The sequence below is a fragment of the Uloborus diversus genome, chromosome 9 (assembly GCF_026930045.1).
Source record: "Uloborus diversus isolate 005 chromosome 9, Udiv.v.3.1, whole genome shotgun sequence".
Taxonomy (NCBI): domain Eukaryota; kingdom Metazoa; phylum Arthropoda; class Arachnida; order Araneae; family Uloboridae; genus Uloborus; species Uloborus diversus.
Window position 1 is genome coordinate 105,758,561 of NC_072739.1, and position 21,255 is coordinate 105,779,815.

Sequence of the window (21,255 nt, forward strand, 5' to 3'; positions counted from 1 at the left end):
TTAACCTACACAAATATAATACCACTAGATACATATTGCACACAGGAAAATGTGTGTCCGAGTTTATTAAAATAGTTCCAGACATTTAAAAATAAAATGACGCTTTAAAAAAAATGTGATGAAACGATGAAGCGCAAAAAACCAGTATTACTTAATGTACAATTTTGAAACTTTTTAAAAACATTCTTTTAGTCGAATAATAAAATCATTAAAATTTCAGTTAAATTTGCTACGCGTAAATAACTGGGATTGCAGACTGAACTCTCATAATTTGAGCTGCAAAACTGTTTAACATTATCAGAATCTTGCCTAGTAACGTTAAAAAGTTGAGAAAATTAAAACTTTTCATAATATTCTAGATTTCTATTGTACAATAGCTGTTTGCCTTACATGCTACTATGCACCATTCTGTATGGTATGATGGAAATTTCATTTTAATATAAAAAATTAATATAATAAATATTATTATCAAAGTAATAAATTTAAAAAACACTGTAGGGGAATGTGGGGCAAAGTGAAATAGTTAACTTACTTTTTTCAAAATGAACAAATTAAAAATTCTTTCTGAAAATTACAGTACAGAAAGGAAGGAAAATATGTTTTGCATTAAAACTCGCATTGAATAAGTACTTTTTATTTTTGGCAGTAAGTTTGTGCCTCAGAAAAAAGAAAAAAAAGGTGGTAATTTTTCATCTTTTTTTTCCATGGGGCAAAGTGAAAAATTAAATATTTTTCTAATGAAAGTTTTTTTATTCTATCGTTAAAGATATTTTTTGTCAAATAAGTGTGTAAATAAAAGAAAGAATGAATAAGTGAAAAGAAAATGAAGGAATAAACGAAAATAAATTAATGAGTGAGTAAAATAGCGAATTATTAAGAAAATAAGTCAATGAATGAATAAATAAGGGAAGTATTGTAGAAGGAATGTAAACGAACTAATTAATAAATGAATACGTAAGTGATTTTATCAAAGACCGAATATGATACAAATACAAATACAAATACGAACTATTTCACTTTGCCCCGCATGGACATGCTTAGCTATACAAGCATTTATAATACAAATAAGCTTAATACTGAGCAAATAAACACTGCATTGAATATTAGTAAATCTCAATCAATATTTCAAATGTTAATAAAAAGAACTTTATCATTTAATAATGCCAAACATTTTTTGACATCTCAACAAAATATTACAATGTGCATATCATTTTTTAAAAATTCTTTCTATTATCATATTCTTTGATTTTCAGAGGGATTTTTTCTCTTGACTGAAATAAAGTACATGTATTACTACACAGTCAAAATATTACTAAATAGGTGGCTCTAAAAGTAGAGTAAATATTTCACCATTTCACTTTGCCTTACATTCCCCTGCATTTCAAGTATTTTTAAATGGAACATACTGTATGTACCCATCAGTTTGAATTTAAAAAAAAGTACAGCTTCAACGCTATGATTGGTAAAAAGGAATTTTCACATAACTTTTTCAAGGAAAAAATTTACTGTAATTGTTCAAGTATCAGAATGGGGTGGTTTCCTGCAGTCAAAAGTAGTACTTTTAGTCACTGAAATTGATAGAATAAGCAAAAAAAAAAAAAAAAAAAATCATAATAATTTGGACCCAGAAAATACTTTCATTTTTCCAACCGTTATTTTTTAATCAATTTTTTTAAATATCCAATTTTTCAAACAAGGCGTGATCTTGATGACGTCAAAAATGATGCACTTTGCTGCACCTTTCACCACGTTTCCACGTTATGATAATCAAGAAGCGAATTAAAATTGCACTCTATGCTTGCTATCAACCCTATCGTTGCCAATACACGTGAGTAAAGATGCGAATTAAATATTTTGCTCTGTGAATGGCAACACGAAATGGCATTTCATCATTTGTGACGTCACATGACAGAAATATAAACAATAAAAGCGCAATGATTTAAGTAATTTTTTAAAAATATTAAACATAAACAAATTATTTAAAAAATGGTCAGATCTTATGTTTTTAAGCATGCTCTTTTAGAAAAAAATACTTTCAAAATTTTGGAAACGACCCCATTGTAACATTTGTGCAAAACAATTTTCAAAAACCCAATGAAACAAAAAACACCAATATAAATTAAGAAATGCATAAAATTTACACTGATGTTAACTAACATATAAGTAGCAATTTAAATTCAAAATCAGATGCAAAACCAGAGGTTAAATGTCGCTCATACGTTTTTTTAAAGTGTAACCGAAAATTATTGAAACATAAAATAAATACAACAATAAAAAGGAATTCCCACATTTCTGTCGCCACGATTGCAAAAGTATTTTACAGTGATGCTGCCTGACGTCACGAAATCCCAGCACCTTGATTGGTTCCTCCGTAACTTGCCTAGAATTAAAGGCAATTTTTTTCTAGCGGAGGAAAAAGTTTGCCCCTATACGAGCAACTGCGAATTTCCATAGCAAACGAGTATTTTGAAGCAATCGTTTGTGGTAGTGAGTTGAAAAACCAGTTCCAGATAGCGTTATGGTTGCTATTGTGGTTGCGATGTCCTGTAATTTCTCTTGTGTGATATCCCCTTAAAGGAAAATTAAATTGTACCTTTTTACTTGTGTGTAAATCAGAACAATTGTTACAAAATTTAGGAGCTTAAAAAGAGATATCACTCTGTGCACTTATTAGTGAAATTTATAATGGAAAATTTTAATTGCATTATGACTTAAAAGTTACTGTTAAAAAATCATTTCAGCAATAAAGCTCAACTGATTAAAAAGCCTGTTTCTGCTTCTTGATCAACATTGTGCATATATTAAGGCGGCATTTTTATTGACCATAAATTTGAAAAATCTGAAAAATGTTAAAAATATAATAATATGAATCAACTTATGTAAGAAAAAAAAGGAATCTATCCTGAACCCAAATTTTGCTTAAGTCAGGGTCAACTTGTACGTGAGCATGATATCTTAATATATAAAAATCTTCTGTGCGGACATTTGCCACCATAAGGCTTTTAAACGGCCGGACCGATTTTGATCAAATTTCTTGTGTGTAATCAAGTGCAAGCATGCTTTCAAAGCACAATGGATCGAATCGGAAACATTTTTGTTAATTAATTAATTAATATAAACATTGGATGGTTATATCTCCCAAATGATTAATGCTTATTTTAACCTATTGTTGAGGGAGAACTGAAATAAATATTTAACTCATTGCCAAAGGATAATAAGAAAGCCAGCTCTGCTTTTTGTACTGAAATTTTCTACTGTGATATGTCAATTGAGAATAGATAAAACGTAGAGAGAGAGAGAATGAAGCTTTCATTTCTTGAAAGCAACGATTTTAGGTCCCGTGGTATACTTTAAAGTAAAGTACTAGAAGGTTCACGCAAAAACTGTGTGCTGTTGTCGTAGTTGAACCATGTGACCAGATCGGTGCTTTAGGTTTTCCTAACCAAATGATCAAAAAGTACCGCACCTAGCAACATTTGTTTCTCGGCTGAAATTTATCTCAGTTTTGGCACCAATCTCAAGAATACTTTAAGGATTATCTAACTAATCAGTAAATTATTAAAGGAAAAGATGATGGAATTTAAAGACGAAACAAATTTTATTTTCGTCCCGATAAATTACAACAGGGTAGTTCTGTACACAAAAGATTAGTGCAGTGGAAGATCTTTATCTTTGATGGAAAGAACAAATTAGGCAATATATGAAGTTTAAAAAGTTTTGTTCAGAAGATCGGACCGCTAATCGGTCTGAGTTGGCTTCGCTCAATGATCTGCTGGATTACAGTACATGGTGGCTTGGCGACTTTGGCGATAAACAGTAGAGTTGCTTGATCATTTGTTTACATTTTAAAGCTACTGTTAATGTAATTTTTTGTATTTTTTGTTTATTTGGAAAAATATTTCAAATTGCAAAGAACTTTTTTTTGCTTTTAAAGAGCTTTTAGTCATTTTAGTTGAAGAATGTGTCATGTTTTACATCAGGAGGAGAGGGGGGGGAGGGATGAGTGATTTTCGCTTATTCAGAGAACTGTTTTTACCTTTATCATTTTTCTAAAGGATATCCTTTCGATTGTTTTATTCTTTTTCATATGGGGGATGCTGCAGCGGGATTTCCCGTTTGTTCCAGATGGGTAGTTAGGTTTTTAAACTTCTGAGGATGCTTTTTTATCCTGGCTGAAAGAACAAACCATCAAGTACGGGAGGAAAAATAGTTAATGAAACAACTTATCCGTGGGCTTAAATCAAGGGGAGATAAATCAAGTTGTAGATATATGCATTCTAACACCATAGCAGCTTAAAACATTTTTTTATACTTATTTTTTTCAACAGAACGGTTCAAACACTTGATGGTTTATTGAAATTTTTCAACTTTTCAATTTACAAAGTTTGAACAGAACAACGTCTGTCGTGTCCTCTAGTGATAGATAAAATGATGATACATAAAATTTTAAACATGAATTGTCTTTCTGTTTTATTATTATATTATACTCAGTTATTTTATTTTTCAGCTTTCTCTGGTGAATAATGCAATGAAAGTAAGTATAATTTCTCCTAATTGTTTTTGAATAACAAATTTAATTCAAGAAAAAAAGAAAACAAGGATGTGTTTTTTATCTACTCTAAAATTTAAGTAATTAAATTGCTTTTTGATTTCCCCTTTGCTTTTTTTTTTACTTTCAAGTTTCAGCTATAACAATTTAAAATTAATTTAATTATAAAATAGTATCTGAAAACTAAAGGGAAATTTTCTTTAGCTCTGATAATTTTTATTACAAAAATTGCACCTTTAGATATTGATAAAAAGATCCCCTGTCTTAATTTAACCACCTTTTTTTAAACATTTTTTATTCTTGAAAAATTGTTTAAAACTGAAAAATTTGGACTTTTTAAATTATTAGCGCAGCATTACTTAATCTTTTTGATAAGCCAAATTCTTCTTAGTCTTAACTTTTACTGTAAAACTAGCAACATATTTAGAAATAATATAGTTTAATACAACATTCTGGGATAAATTTTTTGCAACGAAAATGACAAATATTTCAAATATTTATTGGCATCAACTCAAAACTTGACTGCACAGCACTGTGTGGTTGAAAGGAACTTCACATTTTAAAAAGAATTAAACTTAATTGAAAAAAAAATTAAAATCATCATAAATAATGAGTTTGCAAATTTATAGTGCAGTAAATGATTTTTTAATTAAATTTTATTTTATTATATGAATTGCTTTTTGTTTAACTTTACTTGTATACAAGTATGCACTAAATTTAATGAAAGGGTTACAGGTAGGATTTAATTTTGCGTAGGGCCTCTAGAAACCTTAATATGTTCCTGCTCCGAGTTTATGCTCACAGCCCTTTTGATCAGTAGCCTGTCTGAAATGTATGATACAAATGCTTTGTTTGGATATTTTTAATTTGGAAGTTCCATGTAAGGTTTGTGTCTGCAATTTTATCACTTCTTTGTGCATTTAATTAAATTCATTTTCTGATTTATTAAATTAAAATGTGCATTCATCTTCATCAGTTTCAATGAAAGTTCACCAAAACTGATTAAAGTTATGCTTATTTCAACTCATTATACAATTTTTCTCAACAAAAATGTCCTACCTTTTTTTCTTTGATGTATTTTCTAATTATAAAGAACTCTCAATTACTATTGTTGACTAGATTTTTTTTTTCTAATAAAGTATTTACTATCCACACATTTTGACAATACGTTTGTTATTTCCTAAATTGCATTTATTATTTTTAATCTTTATTTTGTTCCAGTTTGGTTTGAATGAGTTAAGGTTGCATTTTCGCTCTCGATTGACTAAGCATCTTTATGATCGTTATCTTAGGTGAGTTTTTTTTTTTTAATTTACCTGTAAAGCGTCTTTTAAGTCTAGAATATCAACATGATTTCCTGAACTTTTCTAAAAATCAATTTTACTTAATTTTTTAGTCACTGCTTGTATTATCATTCTCTGTTACTAATATACAAATACAAATACAAAAGTGACGACCAGCAACAGGCTCTGGGCCCAGCTAGACTGGTTCCTAGTCAATTTACATACCCCAGTGAAGATCAATGGCCCTCTTAAAACTGTCTACTCCTTTGCTCATTACCATCTCTTCCGGTAAGCTGTTCCAAGGTTCCACTACCCTGCTAAAATAATCATTTTTCCTAATATCCATGTTAGCCTGAGATTTAAATAGCTTAAAACAATGACCCCTTGTCCTGTTTTCAGTGCTAAACTTTAGCCCCGTAACATCTTTCGTTTTAATAAATTTAAACAGCTGAATCATGTCCCCTCGGTCTCTTCTTTGCTCAAGACTGTACATTTTTAGCCTTCTAAGCCTGGAATCATAATCTAAGTGGGAAAGTCCACTTATTAGCCTTGTAGCCCGCCTTTGAACCCTTTCCAATACATTAATGTCTTTCTTAAGATAAGGAGACCAAAACTGAACAGCATACTCCAAATGGGGTCTTACCAAACTTCTATATAAGGGCAGAAGAACTTCTTTAGATAAATTTGAAATAGATCTATTGATAAACCCAAGCATCTTATTGGCTTTGTTGCTAGCAATGCTGCACTGTTGGCTAAACTTTAAATCCTGACTTATTAAGACCCCCATATCAGTAACTTTGTCTGCCTGACTAATGACTGAACCTTGCAAATAATAGCTTGTACACTTATTTCCATGCCCTAAATGTAGCACTTGACATTTCCCAACATTAACAGCCATACCCCATTTATCAGCCCACTCCGTAATATGATCTAGATCCTCTTGCAGCTGATTTGCTTGTTCTTCATTTTCTACAGTCCCCATAAGTTTGACATCATCAGCAAAACAATTCATGTTCCCAGAAATATTTTTGTGAATATCGTTCATAAAGACAATGAACAAAACAGGAACCCCGCTTAAGACCTCACTCCAATTAGAATAATTTCCCCTTACAACTACTCTTTTTTTCCTTCCGGTCAGCCAGTTTTTTACCCAAATGAAAGTTTTCCCTCCTATTCCCATATCAGCTAATTTGGTTGATGGTTTCTCAAAAAATATATATATAATTTTGAAGCATAACTTTCATTAATGCATCAGTATTTTGACGTTTTGTTTCTCAAAACGAGTATACTAAATACTGCAAAATTTTCCTACGAAAATGCTCTAATTTCCATTTGTGTATGTTACTAATGTAGTTTGCAATATATTGCATAATAATTTTATTTATTGTTCTATAACTCATGTTTAAATGTTTAGGCTTGCTGTACTCTCTGCTGTGTATTTGTTTAATTTTTTGAATCATGATAGAGTTTTTATTGGCAGGAAAAGTGAGATTTGAGAACATGGGGAAATATGCATGTCCTGAGCCCCGAGGCTGATAAAATTCATAAATTTTATGTTCAAAACTTTTTTCATTATCTTGTAGAATACCCTTAAACCACTGATCTATGAAGTACAATTCTCAACAAACTGCGTAAGGTTACAGAAATAAATAGTAAATAGTGCAGTGTAATAAGAGCATTATATTCTGCATTGCATCAATTCTGCAGCAAATTGAATTTTAAAATAGTTTTTCAACTTCTTGCGTTAATTCAAAACTTTATAATGAAAAACAGTGTTCACAGTAAGAAAAAAGTAATATCAGGGGATTGAAAATGTAGTTGCTATGCGAATCATAAAGCTAACAAAAGTGCATGATAATGCACTTACTTTTGATTATGGAGCATTTTAAATTAAGAAAGATGCTTCAAATTGCATAATTTAGGCTTTGATCTTAAGAAAGACAATGTATTGGAAAGGTTTCAAAGGCGGGCTACAAGGCTAATAAGTGGACTTTCCCACTTAGATTATGATTCCAGGATTAGAAGGCTAAAAATGTACAGTCTTGAGCAAAGAAGAGACCAAGGGGACATGATTCAGCTGTTTAAATTTATTAAAACGAAAGATGTTACGGGGTTAAAGTTTAGCACTGAAAACAGGACAAGGGGTCATTGTTTTAAGCTATTTAAATCTCAGGCTAACATGGATATTAGGAAAAATTATTATTTTAGCAGGGTAGTGGAACCTTGGAACAGCTTACCGGAAGAGGTGGTAATGAGCAAAGGAGTAGACAGTTCTAAGAGGGCCATTGATCTTCACTGGGGATTGTAAATTGCCTAGGACCAGTCTAGCTGGGCCCAGAGCCTGTTGCTGGTCGTCACTTTTGTATTTGTATTTATATTCATTGTAGTTAAAAATTATTTTAATGTTCACAAAATTGATCTATTCCAAATTTTCTTTTGTAAATTTTTAAAATGATCTATATAACACCAAAATCACACAAAGCTTCTGGTCCCATTGAATGTGTTATAACAATCTTCTATTGTACCTGTTAAAGGGTCTAAAATTTTTGATAATGCTAAAAAAAAAAAAAAAAAAAAAACTTTCTTCAAGGCTATTTTGTTTGTACCTAATGTATCATGTATCACGCAGAATAGTGGGTCGGTCGGTACCCTTGTTTCAAAAATCGTATTCATGTTGCCAAGTAGAATTATTTTGTGAGCTAGTTAATCTATAATTTAATTATGTCTGCTTACTTCTTCATTTATCCGAGTTCTTCTAATTTATCAGCAAAGACCCAAATATAGATTGTAGATATTAAATAAGATTTTTACTTACATTAGTTAATGGTACTAAACATTGAAAATTTTCATCAAGAATTGAAGGCTAGACACTAGCCTCCTTATGAGTTTAGAAGGTATTTTTGGGATTATGTAATGCTTGTTATTTTGTGTGAAATGAATACCTGTTATTATTTTCCTGCATATTTATACCCTTGTTTTTATTTTTTCAGTTTTGTGATTTTGAATATCATTTTTTCTTTTCTAAACTGGTTATTTCTATGTTTGATTTGTCATCCTAAGTTATTACTTGAGTGACTTAATAGTTCAATAGATCGAATATAGTAGTTAGCACCAAAATAGTTGAATATTAAAAAGACTGAAAATTTTACATTATATACCTAGAAAGAGTGAAAGGGCTAGTGTGACTCCACTGATTTTTTTCAGTGTTTATATATATATATATATATATATATATATATATATATATATAAAATTTCTTCCTGAAGTGAGGTCACTAATGTACCTTATCTTCTCTTATGACTAAATTAACATTAAAAGAACATTAAAATAAGGTTATATTATGAAAAGTCAGAAAGGTCCATTACGTTCAACTATTTAATATTCAATTTTTTGAGCAACAAATTACGAGAGGACCCATACGAGCCTCCTCTGTCGTTTGAAAGTTTGAAATACTGATAAAAAATCATTTTCAGATTATAATAAGCCTCTGATTAACTTAGATCATTATACATAGATATGTTTATTTATCTGTTAAGCACTTAATGGATTTGCACTATGTATGCTACACTACAATTTCAGCTAAGGTAAAAGAAATGCAAATTTTGTTGTTACTCTACTTTCCAGTACCAAGCTGTTTATTTTGTTTTTGCAATAGTGCCCAATTCATTAAAATTTTCATGTGTGTAATTGTTTGAAAGATACCTTAATTATGTTCCATATTTTCATTTCAAAAATTAAACTTTTTAATGTAGTGGAATAATATATTATAAGATGAGCAACATTGATAATCGAATATCTAATCCTGATCAGCTACTTACTCAAGATGTTGACAAATTTTGTGCTTCCGTTACAGACTTGTATTCAAATATCAGTAAAGTAAGTCGTGTATTTTGATAACCAACATTTTACAATTTGAGGCTGTGATTGTTAAAATTATTCTAATATATGGATTTTCTGAATTCCACAGCCCACATTAGACATCATTATATTTGTGCAAAGGCTATCCTCTTCTATTGGTGCTGAGGTATGTTAATATTGCTATTTTTGTGCTCTTTGTATCTTTTCTCATTTATTTTTTTAAATTTCAAATAACCTTTTTTTTTTAATTTATACTTATTTATTTTACTTACCTACCTTTTTATTCATTTACTTATTTATTTGATTATTTGTTCTTGTTGAAAAAAAAAAAAAAAACAAGACCACTAAACTTATTTTTTACTGTTGTATATTATTTATGTTATGTTTAAGACATGTAAGTAATCATGTTTCTTAACTAGCAATCTTTGATAACTTTCTGGTTTACCTTTTCTTAAAAAAAGAAAAAAAAACCTTGTTGATGGTATTTCATTGATGTTTTGCATTAAACAAACTAAGAAGGGCCAAAAAAAAAAAAAAAGGATGCAGTTAAAAACTTAAAACTGATCTTTTCACCTTGAAATGTAGCAGTGAGGACTGTAATTTTTTATGCTTATTCTAAGAGTCAAAACATTTCTGTAAAAGACTCGAGAGGATGCCATAAAAGCATTGTCAACCCATCCTAATAAATATTTTGAAGAAAATATCTTCTGTTTTAGAAAAGATTTAGAATTTTAAACCCAGATTTTGTTTAAATTTTTATTTCTTTTTTTAAATTACAGTGAAGCATCGTTAAGAGCAAGTTTTAATAAGTGTCAGACTGGTCAGATACATGCCATTTTTGGTTTCGCTAAAAATTTTACAGTGGTTTCTTAGAATGATTTTAGAAGACACATATTCTTTCTTTTCTTCCAAAAAAAATTTTTTTATGATCGATAAAAAGTCCAAAAGTTGGTCCTAACTTAGAGTTTTTCTCAAATGGACATTTTTTAATATTCAATTATCTCTGCACATTGAGCATCAGCAAAAGTAATCTTTGTGATTATAACATGATATTTAGTGCCTGTAATGAAATATATCATAAATTTTATGGCTGACCTTCAGTGGACTCTGGCAGGGGTGGCTAAACTGTGCCAAAAAAAGTAAAAGTGTGTCATGTTTGAGGCCTCCTGGTTCCACGCACTAAGATTCAACTATAGTTTTTGCAAGCAATTTGTGTAGTGATATATATAAATTATTAAATATGCTCATTAAATTCATGGTAAATGCTTACTGCTGCAAAAAAATACAAGATTTTTTTTTTTTTTTTTTTGGCTGATGCTTAATACACAGAAATAATCTCATTTTAAAAAACACTGATTTGGAAAAACCTCTACTTTGGGTTCCACTTTACTAATTTTTACAGGTCTCCAAAAAAATTTTTGGAGGAAAAGAAAAAATGTGTCTTCTAAAATCTTTAAAAGAATCCACCATAAAAATTTGAGCAAAATCAAAAATGGTGTGTATCCGAACACCTCATTTCTGCATGGTTCTTATAAAAACTGGCTCTTAATACTTTTTTGAAGGAACTGTCTGAAAAAAGTATACATAAGAAAAAGCGTATTACAGGTATACGTTAATATGTATTGGACTCTGCTGGGACCAGTTTATAAAATGTATAAATGATAAATACGTATGAAAGAGAAACGTATAAACAGTGCTTCACTGTGTTATTATTATTTGTTGAAATATGAAAGAAAAGAATGCTTATCTCGCACTAAAATAAGTAACTTTCCTTAGTGATACCACTGGCATTTTTTGCTAAACAGTTCTGTGAGGCATATTTTGCAATCTTAAAAGTTTAATTACTTTTCATACTATCAACTCATGCTTTTATATACATGTAAGTTGAACAGGAATGCTACATTTAAATAATAACTTGATGGGTTTATTTCTTTATTTTTTTAGTAATATACTATTTTTAAAAAAATATATTTTCAGGGACCATCATTAATGATGACTTATTTATTATTTGCTGGACTTCTTCTCACCAGGTACATCTCAGTTTTGTGGAATGAAGCAATCTTTGTTTTGTATTTGTTTTTAATTATTGCATTCTTGTTTTTAAGTTTCATTCCTGTAAAATATGTTTTGTAATCTAATACTGCTTTATTATTTATTTAAAGTGTTTCATTATTTTGACAAAAAGAAAAAAAAAGTATTTTAAAATTTGTTATGTGTTTTGCTATTCTTGAATTCTTTAAAGAATCCTTCCTGCATTGAGCTAAAATTTTATCAAATATAAGCTCATTCAAATATAACCTATTTTTTACTTTCCATTGTTAATTTTTTATGTTACTGAAAATTAGTTCCTGAAATGATTTCTTTACTCTTACTAACCCTACAACTGAAACTAATTTTCTTCGTAAAAGAAAAAATACTTTTCTTACATTTCTTTTTTTAATAAGATTTGGGTTGAGAAAATAATTGTGGGAGTTTGGGGTTAAAACACACACATTGATACCATTTTTTTTCTTTTTCTCTTTCTCTCTCTTTTGTATGTGTGTCTCTTACAAATTTGGCTGAATTTTATTCTCCACTAGCTGTGTCGCCTGGCTTTGCAAGGCTACATTGAAAATAAAAGTTAGGTCAAGTAAAGCCTGTTCAGTCATGAAGCTTGAACAAAAAAAAAAAAAAAAAAAAAATCCTGACAGATTGAGAAAAAATAACCAAAGAAGGAGAAGTTTTAAATCTCCCGTTTATGGGAAAAGACAAAGGCAGGAATTTTATTTATTCACAGTTAATAACAAAATGGTAACAGATCTTTCTTCTCAACTTTTACGCTAATTAAAACTGATCTCTCAACAGACGCTAAATAGTGGTTTTGAAATCCAAAGGCAGTAAATCTACTTCAGGGGTATTTTTCGGGAGCCTTCAGGTGAGAGTGAAATTATGACAACTGGATAATTATGTCAAGCAGAAAGATCCATTTAATGCCATTTTCAGGTCCTAATTGTGGTAAAAATTTTAGCTTTTATACTAGAGTAACCAAACACTTATTTTGTTAAAAAAAATAATTCTTTTCTTTTTTACCATCTTACTTATTTATGACAAAAAAAAAAAAAAAAAAAAAAATTCAAACTTCTTACCTTTAGTAAGTTAGCTAGCCTTGTATTATTACAGAAGTATTTTTAAGTTCTGCTCATGAGTTATTTTTGTAGCGATAGTTTTAAGTGTAAATCTAGAAATTATTTTCAAACTTTTAATTGTTTTGAACATGTTTAAATAACAACTTAGTTTATTTATTTCATTTGTTCATTCACTTTTGCATTAAGCTATCATTTTTCTCCCCTACAGATTGAGACGTCCGATAGGAAAGATGACAATGACTGAGCAGAAGTTAGAAGGGGAATTACGATATGTTAACTCAAGATTAATTACCAATAGGTATGTTTCTGACAAAAATTGAATACTTTCAAGTTTTATTCAAAAATTAACATTTCTTTAGTATGGGAGAGGCTTTTATCCTACAGTAGATTCATCAATCTACTGCAGAATAATTTGTCAGCATCTTCAAATGTGTAGTTTTTGTTGTTGAAAATTAAATTGTTCATTGAAAAAAAAAGTATTATTCCCATGTTTCTAACCATATTTCTTTTAAATGATAATTTGAATCAAGTTGTTTCAATGATGCTTTTTCCTTTTGGTGAGTAACTTCAGCTGTTGGATGAAGAATTTTAGAAAATATTTTTGGTTACTGCTAGATATTTAACTTCTTCTGGTATAAAATTTAGGTTATCACCAAATATTGGAACAAATCAAAGCTTTTGATCGTTTAAATTCCTTGAACTGTGATTAAAGATAAGAAAGTGATGTGTGTAATACTAACAGAGAGAGAGGAATCAATCCATGACTTATAAAAAGTTATTGGAAATAACAAAATATCATTTAATCTTTTAACACTTAATAAAATTTCATTTGCATGTTTTTTTTTTTTTTATTATTATTATTATTAATGTATATATGTTATTTGTTTTCATTGTGTTTGGTAATACCTTTTCCTTTTATGTGATGAAGAAAAGTACAGATAATATCATGAAATTTTTTGAGAATAAAATACAACTGTGTTTGTAGAAAACATTTTTTTTCTGTCTCAAGTTTTTACTTGGGAATCAGAGTGTTTAAGAAGCAAAAAATTTTTGTTCCTCATACAAACTAAATATTCTATAACTAATATGCTGAATCCATTTGCACAAATGAGATATCTTTTTAGCATATGTTTGCACTTAATTCCAGGAATTTAAAATTTTGCTATGTTCAAATATAAGAAATCAATATCCTAGAAATTCCGGGGAATGTTTCAAAATCCCCTCTTTTAACATGATTGAGGTGGTCTTAAATTCGTGCTTTTTTGGAGTTCCGGCTTTGAAAAATTACTTGAGGAAAATCAATGAACACATTCCTTCCCTAATAAACTCTACCTGAAATGTCTACAATTGCGCCTTTAAGACTTCAATTTTTCAAAATGCCCGGGTGAAGGTCACTAAACTTCTCCCCCTAACATTACCAAAGATCATCTGAAATTATCTTTTTGAAACTTTGATTCCAAAAAATTTTTGGGGGAGAGATTCGAATCCCATTCCTTTTCTTACATCATTAAAGATGGCTTACGCTTGTGTATTTGAAGTTCAATTTGGAAAAATTACCGGTGCAGGGCTCTTCAAGAGAAGAGTGATTGCCCCATTGCCCTCCCTTGTATTTGCCCTTGGTTACAGAGTTATTGTTTTAACTTATGTATTTTAAATGTCAGAAAATTTGTGTATGTGCGTCAAATAATTTTCTTATGCTTTCCTAAAGTGAAATCTTCTTTAAGTTTTCTACATCACTGTTCATGACTAAAAATAATAGCCATTTTAATGATGAATTTAAAAAAAAACCCTCATTCCTTTTCAGTGAAGAAATTGCTTTTTACAAGGGTCATGGCAGAGAGAAAGTCACCATGCTGCATGCTTTTCAAAGATTGGTAAATTGTGTACAACTTTACAATATGTTTATGCAAGGCATGAAATTAATTTTTAAATTCAACTCTTAGTGTTTTTAACCAGCTTTGAGTTCTAAAGTTAAATTGTTTTAAAATCATTTTAGAGGCAATTAATATCTGGAACACTAATGTTAGATTTATTGCCAGAGACATTATTGAGAAACATTTTAAAACATAAATGTATCAGAATTTCATTTATATTTTTTACTTTTCAGTAGAAATATAGTATTAGAAACAGTTAAATGTAAAAAGCAAAAAAATATGCATTTTCTTTGTTTGTAAAAATGTATACCCCCTCCTTTTTTCCAATAATTTTTGATGAATTATCTTACAATCCTTAAAATATTTTCTCTGTCATACATTGTATTATTACAATTAGTTAAACTTGTATGGTTTTAAAGAGTTCTAGTTTTTTTCCCCCCCTAAGCAACACCATTTATTGTGATATTTTACGAAGTATTTTATTAAAATGTTTAGTATTTATTAACATGTTAAAAACATGACAGATTTTTTTTTCTTTCTGATGCGACTGCAGTGGAGGCAGCACGTTTTGCGACCCCCTCTCATAGCAGCCACTCTTTCACGTGGCACCACTATCGGTGGGATGCCATTGCCACGAGAATTTTGACGCCCAGTTTCCCTGCTAGATGGAGACACCTGGGCTCTATTTGATGCAAAACAGCACTAGAAATTTAATTTTGCCTAAAGACACTCCGTGCTAAACAAGTTCTCAAGGGGTCATTTACATGCTGCATAATCATACAATATAGACACACTCGATTTTCTGCATCTTGAAAATCCACCGAGACCAAACCTGCTCCTTTGGTCATTAGAGACCAGCGTCTAACCACTAAACCACTCTGCCGGCACATATGAGATATGGATTGTGATACTTTACAAGATAATACAATGTGCATAAAATGGAAAAGTAATACCCAGTACTAAAAATTCAGTCAAAAATGCAAACCTATGTGACCTATTGACCTATCCAAGGATAGGTCACATAGGTTTGCAATCCTATAGATCCTTGGAAAGTTGCAATTTAAAAATGTAAATTTACGTAAGCGTTCAATAAGTTAAGATAAAGTAAATTGTTAATTGCGGGATATGATGTGCCAAATTAGGACATGTAGTAGCTTTAAATGTGTAATGTGTTTGTGGCCCAAAGCATTTTGAATGTACCACAGTAGATTAGTCTGGAAAGTAGCAATAAATTATTGATACCAGCAGTGAAAACCCCAGTCCTTATGTGCATGCTTTATTTCAATTATTAAATAAAATATATTTCAGAAATCAAGCACATTTTTAATGATTCTGATATTAGATTTCATGATTTTAACAAAACTAAAGATGCTCAATGTGTATTGAATCCCTTTAAAGAAGATTTTAATAAAAAGCATATTGAATTTAAAATGCCTAATTTTGATTTATAATGAAAAGTGTCAGAAAATGAATTTCAGTCAAAATAATATGAACTCAACAACCTGAAATTCTAATAAAAAAGACTCAACCTTCTAAACATTGCTTTTTTTTTTTTTTAAATGAATATGAGTAATGATTACACTGGTGTGTGATCAAATTGTTGCCTCCAAAGTTTGAATGTTTTGGGGGTGTTTTTAGCATGCCAAAATAAAATTCAAAATCAGGAAGTCTCTATCATACTCCATTTATTTTTTCTAATGAAGTTAATTCCATACAAAAAAAAGCATATTTTTGATATTTTTTGGACAATTTGCCACTTTGCAATAGTTGGAAATAGCATCAAGTTTGTTTATGCTGTGATTTTTGATAACCTTTTTTTTTTTTTCATTTAAATGTTTAGTCACACATATAGTAGTATTTCTTTACTATACAAATAATAATTACAATGCATGGAATAACATTTTAACTACGATTTGTATGAATATTTACTTACATGAATTTAAATTAATGAATTACAAATAAGTGCTGTTGCTCTTATAGGTAAACCATATCAGAATGTCTCAGCATTTCAATTTTGCGATGGGTTATATTGACAATATTATTGCCAGATGTAAGTATTGTTGTAACTTGTTCATAAAATGTTAAATTATATATATATATATATATATATATATATATATATATATATATATATATTTTTTTTTTTTTTTTTTTTTTTTTAATTTAGTAAAGCACTCATAACTACTTTGAGTATTATAACATACCCATGTTAACCAAACAGGAAAAAAAGGAGCAAGAAGGGGTAAAAAATAGTAATGCATTCAATTTCTGTCTTAATAGAGCATTTATAAGTTTTAGAAAAGAAAAAATGAGTTTTTTTTTTCTTTCTTTTTTTAAATTTTTAATTACACTGCATGGCCAAAAAACCTTCTTAAATTGCTTCTGACACCATTCTTTCTAACTCTTATGTAAAATATCCCTCTAAATTCAACTATGACCACTATTTTCTCCATTGCGTTCTCCTTTTTGGTGATAGCGTCTCTTATTCCCATTTTTGACTTTTGAATAGCTAGTATTTTTATTTGGAGAGAAAAAGAACATTACAATAGCAGAGTTAACATTCTTCTGAGGGGCTTAAGAAGTGAAAAGATCAAAAGTATAAACTTTTATAGGAGGAAGATTCTCATAAAGGTAAGTCCCCCCTTCTCCCCTAAAAAATTGCCTTCAAAAATGATTTTTTTTCATTATTTTTTCAGCTTCAAACCATCATATTGGCCTTACTCCTATGAGCTCTAAGTCCGAAAAATTTTAATTTTATATATAAATACACACACACATATATATATATATATATATATATATATATATATATATATATATATATATATATATATATATATTGTAATCTTGGAAGCATTGCATGTCGTATGTATGAGTCGCATCGCACATCTTTAGTAAAGAACCTTCTGTATTACAGTAGAGTCTCAAAAATCCAAGTTAATTGGGGCTCACGCTACCTTGGATTTCTGAAAACTTGGATTATCCAGAAAATTTTCAGCAATTTAAATTTTACACTGTTCTAATGACATAAAGTTGTTCAGCTTATGCTTTCTTGTAAAGTGGAGAGGATGCATTATCTGCTTGAAAAATTTGTTTTTTAAATTTCAACGTAAATGAAAATTTTATTTGCCTTTAAACAAAATTGTATTAGATTTTATTTCATGATGTCTTTCCATATAATTGTATATAAACTTGAAGACAGTAAAAAAGTGCATTTCGATTATCTCTAAACCCATTTTTATAAATATTACTGTGACATCTGTATGTGTCTGCGTATGTAAGTAAAGTACCTTGCATACTTTAGGTAGACCTTTTCGATAAGGTATTGCATGTTGCTCTACTTAGCTGATATAGGAATAGGAGGGAAAATTTTCATTTGAATAAAAAACTGGCAGACCGGAAAGAAATATAGGGTAGTTGTAAGGGGAAATTATTCTAAATGGAGTAAGGTTTTAATCGGGCTTTCTCAGGAATCAGTGTTAGGGCCTGTTTTGTTCATTGTTTTTATGAACAATATTCATAAAAATATTTTTGGGAACATGAATTGTTTTGCTGATGATGTCAAAATTATGGAGATTGTAGAAAATGAAGAACAAGCAAATCAGGTGCACAATGAACTAGATCATATTAGGGAGTGAGCTGTGAAATGGGGTATGGCTATTAATGTTGGGAAATGTCAAAGGCTACATTTAGGACATGCAAATAAGTGTACAAGTTATTATTTGCAAGGTTCAGTTATTAGTCAGGCAAAGTTACTGATCTGGGGGTCCTAATAAGTCAGGATTTAAAGTTTAGCTAACAGTGCAGAATTGCTAGTAACAAAGCCAATAAGATGCTTGGGTTTATCAATAAATCTATTTCAAACAAATCTAAAGAAGTTCTTCTACCCTTACATACAAGTCTGGTAAGACCTCATTTGGAGTATGCTGTTCAGTTTTGGTCTCCTTATCTTAAGAAAGATATTAATGTATTGGAAAGGGTTCAAAGGCGGGCTGCAAAGCTAATAAATGGACTTTCTCATTTAGACTATGATTCCAGACTTAGAATGCTAAAAATGTAGTCTTGAACAAGGAAGAGACCAAGGGGCCATGATTCAGTTGTTTAAATTTATTAAAATGAAAGATGTTACGGGGCTAAAGTTTAGCACTGAAAACAGGACAAGTGGTCATTGTTTACAGCTATTTAAATCTCAGGCTAACATGGATATTATGAAAAATTATTATTTTAGCAGGGTAGTGGAACCTTGAAACAGCTTACCGAAAGAGGTGGTAATGAGCATGGAGTAGATAGTTTTAAAAGGGCCATTGATCTTCAATGGGGAATGGAGCAGAATTCGAATGGGTACTGACTATTGGGATTTTAGTAGAAACGGAAATAGGGTGGCTAATAAGAGAAAACATTTTAGCAGTTGGGATTCAAATAATCGCGCAGCATTAAATAAAGGTAAGATGGGCTTACTTAAGGTTTTTTATACAAATGCTCGTAGTATTAGGAACAAGATGGAAGAATTGAAAAGCATAACAATAGACGAGATTATTGGACTTACCGAGACATGGGCTACCGAAAGTGATGATGATTTATTATCTATTGCTGGGTATAATTTGTTCAGACAAGATAGAGTAGGTAAAAGAGGTGGTGGGATTTTATTTTATGTCAGAGACACTTTAACTTGCAATGAATTGGTAACTAATGATAAACCTAACGAGATTGATATGATTTGGCTGGAGTTGATGAGCAATAAGGGCAATAAACTATGTTTACGGAACATTTATAGGCCACCCAACTTAAGCCAGGGTCAAGATGAATAGATGTTTAGTATTATTAGTGACATTTCAAGCAAGGGGTCAGTCATTATAATGGGAGATTTTAATTTTACAGGAATTGATTGGAATAATTTTTACCATAGTAATAGCAGAGAAGAGAAATTTTCGAAAGTAATTGGTGACTGTTTTTTAGATCAAATTGTAACTCAGGGTACTCGACAGGACGTGATTTTGGATCTAGTTTTCTGTGATATGGAAGGTTCTGTTCAGGGGTTATGTGTAGGGGAACACATTGGAGACAGTGACCACAACAGTATTAGGTTTGGGATTAAATTTGATACACACAAAGTAGAGAATTTCAGGTTTGTGCCCAATTTCAGAAATACTGATTTTTTGGCACTTAGGCAGAGTTTGAAAGCAGTTTTTTCTTCTGGATTGGACAATAGCGATGTGAATCTTCAGTGGGCAGAGTTTAAGGAAAAGCTAGCGAAAACGGTTGGGGATCATGTTTCTTTTAGGAGAAAGGGTGTCAACACTAAAATTTTGCCAATGTGGTTCTCTAGGGAAACTAAGGACGCTCTAAATTACAAGCAAGCTGCTTTTCAAAGGTTTAGAGAAACTGATCACAGTGCAGATAGGCTCCAATATTGTAAGGCAAGGCATAAATTTAAGTATTTGGTACGGATTCAGAAAAGAGAGTTGGAGCAAAGACTGGCAGATAACATAAACAGGAATCCCAAGAGGTTTTTTGCATACGCTAATTGGGGGAAAGTTCGAAATAGTCATATTGGGCCACTGGTTGATGAGCACGGAATTTTAATTCAGGACGATAGTGATATTGCTAATGTTCTTAATAACTTTTTTCGAGTGTTTTTAACGATAACTGCATCTCAACATTTGACACCAGCAAGACACAAGCTATAGTACAGCTTGAGGACTTTGTATTTTCCAAGGATGACGTTTTACTTCATTTGAAAAAATTAAAGAGACTAAGGCTCCAGGACCTGATAATATTTATCCAAAAATTTTAGTTGAATGTGCGGAGGAATTAGCAGATGTAATCGTAAATATTTTCAATGCTTCTTATAACTCGGGGACAGTGCCAGAGGACTGGAAGCTGGCTAAAATTACACCGCTCTTCAAGAAAGGGTCTAAAGGGAGTGCGGGAAATCATGGACCTGTGAGTCTAACTTCGGTAGTTTGCAAAATTTTTGAAACATTGATAAAAATTAAGATAGTAAATTTTCTAGAGACTAATAATCTATTGACTTGTTTTCAGTACGGTTTCAGGAAAGGTAAATCTTGTGCAACTAATTTATTACATTTCTATGACAAAGTTACCATGGCTTTGGACAATAAGAAGCCTTTAGATGTTGTTTACATTGATTTTCAAAAAGCTTTCGATAAGGTACTGCATGTTGCTCTACTTAGCAAATTAGCTGATATAGGAATATCAGGGAAAACTTTCATTTGGGTAAAAAACTGGCTGACCGGAAGGAAACAAAGGGTAGTTGTAAGGGGAAATTATTCTAATTGGAGTGCGATTTTAAGCGGAGTTCCTCAGGGATCAGTGTTAGGGCTTGTTTTGTTCATTGTTTTTATGAACGATATTCACAAAAATATTTCTGGGAACATGAATTGTTTTGCTGATGATGTCAAAGTTATGGGGACTGTAGAAAATGAAGAACAAGCAAAACAGCTGCAAGAGGATCTAGATCATATTGCGGAGTGGGCTGATAAATTGGGTATGGCTGTTAATGTTGGGAAATGTCAAGTGCTACATTTAGAGCATGGAAATAAGTG

At 30.5% G+C, this 21,255-nt stretch overlaps 1 protein-coding gene across 1 annotated transcript in view; it reads left to right on the forward strand.

Moving 5' to 3' along the window:
- Window positions 1-21,255, forward strand: part of LOC129229203 (ATP-binding cassette sub-family D member 3-like) — a 67,422-nt gene that overhangs the window by 18,226 nt on the left and 27,941 nt on the right. The window contains exons 7-14 of the mRNA XM_054863464.1: window positions 4,508-4,534; window positions 5,771-5,841; window positions 9,585-9,708; window positions 9,800-9,856; window positions 11,668-11,720; window positions 13,024-13,113; window positions 14,620-14,689; window positions 16,670-16,739. Of these exons, the coding sequence (XP_054719439.1) occupies window positions 4,508-4,534; window positions 5,771-5,841; window positions 9,585-9,708; window positions 9,800-9,856; window positions 11,668-11,720; window positions 13,024-13,113; window positions 14,620-14,689; window positions 16,670-16,739 (562 nt within the window). The remainder of the gene's footprint in view (window positions 1-4,507; window positions 4,535-5,770; window positions 5,842-9,584; window positions 9,709-9,799; window positions 9,857-11,667; window positions 11,721-13,023; window positions 13,114-14,619; window positions 14,690-16,669; window positions 16,740-21,255) is intronic.